We start from the raw sequence: 5,280 nt of genomic DNA on the forward strand, positions 1-5,280 counted from the left end.
CAACTGAAATTTTTAGGTAAACATACATCTGCAGTTCCCTTTCTTATTTTTAGGGGTTGAGTCCCGAGTTTGATTTACTTTTTAGCTTATATTAGGCCCTTTAATTTCTTTCCTCTCCAATTATTTGGTAGAGGTTTCGTCCTAATTAGTTTCCCTCTGCCATTGTTTTTCTTTTTTTGATTTTGGAGTACTCTAGTTCCTTTTCATATTAACTATACTATATAAGTTAATTTTAAAAATAAAATGAAAAGTCTGTTCATAGGTCTATATATGTTTATGTAAACATAGCAAGGAATTACAGACAGCAATATTCAGAAATGGAATTTTTATAACCGCTTGTGCGCTCTTAGTTCGTGAATGGGATGAAAAAAGATCACAAATTTAGAGGGGGTTATAATATTATGTCAAAAGAATTAGAACTAGAGCAACTGTTGACCGTTAAGCGTGAAAGTGGTTCTCCACTTTTCCCTCTTAACTTCTTAATTTCTTCCTCTGCTCTAATCGCCTTGAAACTGTGGAGGATATTCTATCCATTTCTATTGCAAATCATCCCTTTAAAGGATGCGAAAACAAGAAAATCACAGAGAGAGAAATTTACAGGAGAGATAATTTGTACGATATAATTATCAAACATGGAATTCACAAAGAATAATTTGTTTTTGTTTGTTATGGTTGTTCTAGTTCTTAGCATAGAGGCACACATTGGGGAGTTTGATGAGGTGTGGCGGAAGCGAGCCGAGAAAGCAAAGAAGGCCGCTCGCCATGCCTATCATCCTAATCCTAAGATTGTAGCCGATCATCTTAACAACCAAGTTGACAAGTAAGTTCCCTCTCATTTCTTCCTTCACTTTTTAGTTGGTGAACTCAACTTTTTAATCCAGACTCATAGGTGGCAATTTGAGCCCAAACCTATTTGACCGGCCAATTCGTTCAAGGTTGAGCTAGTCATTGACTTGCCAATTTATTGAACTCATCTCATTTTGATCCAACCTATTTCAGTTCATCTAAAGTTGTACTAATTTTAACCCAAATTAATTCATGAGTAATTTTGCTAAAATATCTTACAAATAAGTTTTTTTTTGTTTGTGTTATATATGACCATAACAAAAGAAAAAAAGTCTTATTTGATAATTAAATAATTCATAAGAAAATAATAGACATTAATTAAAGCTTGGTAAGAATTGGGCTGGTTGGGTCATGATTCAAATTTTAGCCCAACTTGACCCAACTATCTCGGGCCAAGTTAATTTTTGGTGGGTCATTGACCTACTCATTTATTGACTTAGCTCATCTTGACCTAAATTATTTTTGGATGAGTTATTGACCTGCCCATTTATTGACTCAACCCATTTTAACCCGTCTAAAATTAACCCAACCCACCCATTTGACACCCCTAAATCTTATTAATTCGAATAGAAGTCCACATCATAATATGTGTTGTCAACTGAATTTACGATTGAATTCTGCATACATATGCAAAAATAATTTAAAAGTAGGCTGAATGGAGACACTTAAAATTGACACGACTTTTCATTTAGACACCTGAACTTAGGGGTGTTCCTAATGAGCACATACATTATGAACTTTATTCCAATTAGACACTTCTTGCTGAGTTGACACATAGAGTGAGTTTCACCCAATATAGGCGCGTGAAGAGCCCAAAAATAGTTTTGTTTTGTCTTTTTTATTTCCTCCTCCTCCTCCTTCTTGTTCTTCTTCTTCTTCTTTATGTCCACCACCATTTCCAACATTGCCTCCTCCACTTTCACCATTGTTGTGCCTCCACCATTGATTTAGCTCGAAAGTTTGAGCCATGACCGTCCCTATTGATAAAGTAAGAAATGAAATCCCAAAAAAGCAGCTGCCAGCCCCTACTCCAAACAACGAGCCGCCGCCAAGCTCCCCCCCGTCGCCACCAAATCCTCCGCCACCCTCCTCTCTAACCCCCATCGCCGAACCCTTCTTCTTCACCCCACTTATCTTCAACTGTCACTCTTCTCCAGGAGCAGCTCCTCCCCCCCCCCCCCAATTGATTAAAACTAAAATGAGTTCGAATTCTTCATTTCAAATCGGAACATCATTAATTATGTCTTTATAAAGCTTAAAGGTTTAAAATGGGTTACTTGATTTGATGAAAAATTGAGAAATTAATATTGGGTTGTCTTCGAGTCTTGGTAGGAAATTTTTAGTTGAAGTTATAACAATTTGGAAGAGTTTCTCTTGAAATTTTGGATTAAAATCGTGGTTGGAACAAGAATAGACATGAAGATAGTGAAGAACATCAAGAACAATGATTTCAAGAACACCAATGTGTCCTTTTTTTTGTCTTTTCTTTTGTTAATAATGTGGCATTTTCTGATTGGGTGTAAATTAAGTTTTTTTTTTCTTTTTGAGAATGTTATTTTATTTTGTTTGCTTAATAGATTTTAAAATAGTTTTTTCTTTTTTCTTTTTAACTCAAAATGATATATATCCTTTTTTTTATTTGTCAGCCGCGAGTGCATTGCACACACTTTGTAAGTTTGACTAATTGTCAAAAAAGAGCCTAATTGGAACAAATTTAGTATAATATAAGTGCTCAACAGGAACAACCTTCAATTTAGATGTCTAAATGAAAAATGATGTCAACTTTAAGTGTCTCTAGATGTACTCCGCCTTAAAAGTATTACATATGATAAATTATACATACATTCTGAATCCACCGACTCCAAATTTTGAATTTGCCTATGTATCTCCAGGGCCGTACGGGGCAGCAATAGCAGAAGAAGGGACCTGCACAGGTACAATGGTCAATGCAAGGCGACGAACCCAATTGACCAGTGCTGGCGGTGCGATCCAAACTGGGCTCGAAACCGCATGAAACTAGCAGATTGCGTCCTTGGCTTTGGCCGCAAGACAACCGGAGGCAAAGGTGGAAAAATCTACGTAGTAACTGACAATTCCGACAGCGATTTAGTTAATCCCAAGCCTGGAACTTTACGCCACGCCGTGATACAGCCGCAGCCACTTTGGATTATATTTGCCAAGAACATGGTAATTAGGCTAAACGAGGAGCTTATTATGACCAGCAACAAGACAATTGACGCCCGAGGAAAGCAAGTGCACATTGCTCATGGTGGTGGCCTTATGTTACAGTTCATACACAATGTTATAATTAGTAACCTTCGCATTCATGATACTAAGGCTGGTAATGGTGGCCTAATTAGAGACTCCGTCGACCATTACGGTTATCGAACGAAAAGTGATGGCGATGGTATTTCAATCTTTGGATCCACAAATGTTTGGATTGATCACGTCTCAATGTCCAATTGTCAGGATGGTCTCATTGATGCTGTTGAGGCTTCCACTGCCATTACTATTTCCAACAGCCATTTCACTAAACATAATGAAGTAAATATTTAGCTTAATTATTCCAAGTTTTCTCCATACCTGATTTTGCTTTCTAATTAATGAGAATACAGAAGACAAACATTTGATTTATTTGCTTAAATTTTTGTAGGTCATGTTGTTTGGAGCCAGTGATAGCTCCTCAAGGGACTCTATTATGCAAATAACACTTGCTTTCAATCACTTTGGACAAGGGTTGATGCAGAGGATGCCAAGAGTGAGATGGGGATTTGTTCATGCTGTCAACAATGATTACACACATTGGCTAATGTATGCTATTGGAGGAAGCATGCATCCTACCATACTTAGCCAGGGAAATCGTTTCATCGCTCCCCCTAATCCAAACGCCAAAGAGGTAAATGCAAAACTATTGATTTTCGGAAAATCCACTTTGTTCCATTTTGTATAACAGCCTTTCTTTTGGTACTTTCCAAAAGTCTTTGTTATCTTCCTTAAATTTGTCATATAAAATAAAATGGATCAAGAGACTAGCAGATTTGGAACAGGTCTAATAGAACTGACGCTCAAACTTTTTTCCTTTTATGTGTAGGTGACAAAAAGGGATTATGCACCTGAGAGCGTGTGGAAGAATTGGGTATGGAAATCACAGGGAGATCTTATGATGAACGGGGCGTTCTTTGTAGAATCTGGAAATCCAAATCATGCATTCTTGAGGAGTCCTGATATGATCAGCTCCAAGCCAGGATCATTTGTGAGCAGCCTGACACGATTTTCAGGCTCTCTGAACTGCATTGAGGGGAAGCCTTGTTAGAGCAATTCAACCTCAATAAATAAGCTCAAAAAAACAGTAGCTGAAAAGTGTAGTAGATCTGCTCCCTTTCTCCTCTTATTTACCAAGCTGGTAATGGACGGAGGAGAATGAGTGTGAGTAAATTTGGGAAAGTTTTCATGTTCTGGAATTGTACACAGGTTTCTGAAAGTTTTTCAGATTATTTTGTTTTTTTCCATGTATTAATGTAGTAGTGAATTATTAAATAAAAACGTTTTTACTATTAATCATGGGAGTATTATTTTCCATGACTATGAACATTCAAAATGTAACTGTTCCAAGCAAAGACTCAGCTTTTCTTGTTCATTGATGGGTAAAAAGTTAGAGGTTGCTTCCTTTGTTAGTGTTCTACAACTATAAATGTGCATGAGCAAACTCCTTATTGCAAAAACCTCACCAGAGAAACAATTGACGATGAAGAGAGAACCTGCACACTGCGATATCTATGTGCTTCAGTGGATGTTTCACTGCAGAAAGTTCTCTACAACTCACTGAATCACGAAAATAAAGCGATGCAAAATTTGCTCTGAAGCACCTCACGTTGATTAATAAGTGAAGAGACTTACCTTTCCGTCAAAATCATCCGAAGACTGTGCCAGAAGTTAAATGTCATGGAAGCAATACTAAACTCAGGAGGGGAACCAACATTAAGTAATATATGTACAGTCAGGCATTGACTCATGTATTGAAGCAGAGTAATAGAAGCGCCTTGAACTCTTTCGTTACTACAGACAACTAGAAGATGGTAACGTCGCTTATTTCTGTTTTTCAGTTAGTATATCAGTGGCAGAGGTGACTGCACCTCAATATTATTAGATCTTGAACAGTTTCCAGCAGGAGTTTTGAGAATAAGGCCAATACTGATCGCATCCCAACACAACATGCATACTTGAAAGAAACAAAGTACAACAACTAATGGGAGTATCTTTTGTCCAGTTATATGAAGCCAGCAAGAAAGATACATCAATCTTCTGAATGTAAATGACAGGCTATAATTATTTTATAAAAAGAACAGTAACTTTTATGGTAATTCAAGAACATTAGCTTAACAAGTAGAATAAAAAAGGATAGTCTGACTCAATACAGAGTTGGTGTGACCCAAG

General features: G+C 37.0%; 1 protein-coding gene across 1 annotated transcript; it reads left to right on the forward strand.

The window, feature by feature from the left end:
- Positions 1–567: 567 nt before the first annotated feature.
- LOC104214062 (probable pectate lyase P59) lies at positions 568–4,483 on the forward strand. Its single transcript, XM_009763667.2, has 4 exons — positions 568–820; positions 2,739–3,390; positions 3,500–3,742; positions 3,938–4,483. The coding sequence occupies exons 1-4, from the start codon at positions 633–635 to the stop codon at positions 4,157–4,159; spliced, it is 1,305 nt and encodes a 434-aa protein (XP_009761969.1). The 5' UTR covers positions 568–632; the 3' UTR covers positions 4,160–4,483.
- Positions 4,484–5,280: the final 797 nt, after the last annotated feature.

The sequence above is a fragment of the Nicotiana sylvestris genome, chromosome 3 (genome assembly GCF_000393655.2).
Source record: "Nicotiana sylvestris chromosome 3, ASM39365v2, whole genome shotgun sequence".
Lineage (NCBI taxonomy): Eukaryota > Viridiplantae > Streptophyta > Magnoliopsida > Solanales > Solanaceae > Nicotiana > Nicotiana sylvestris.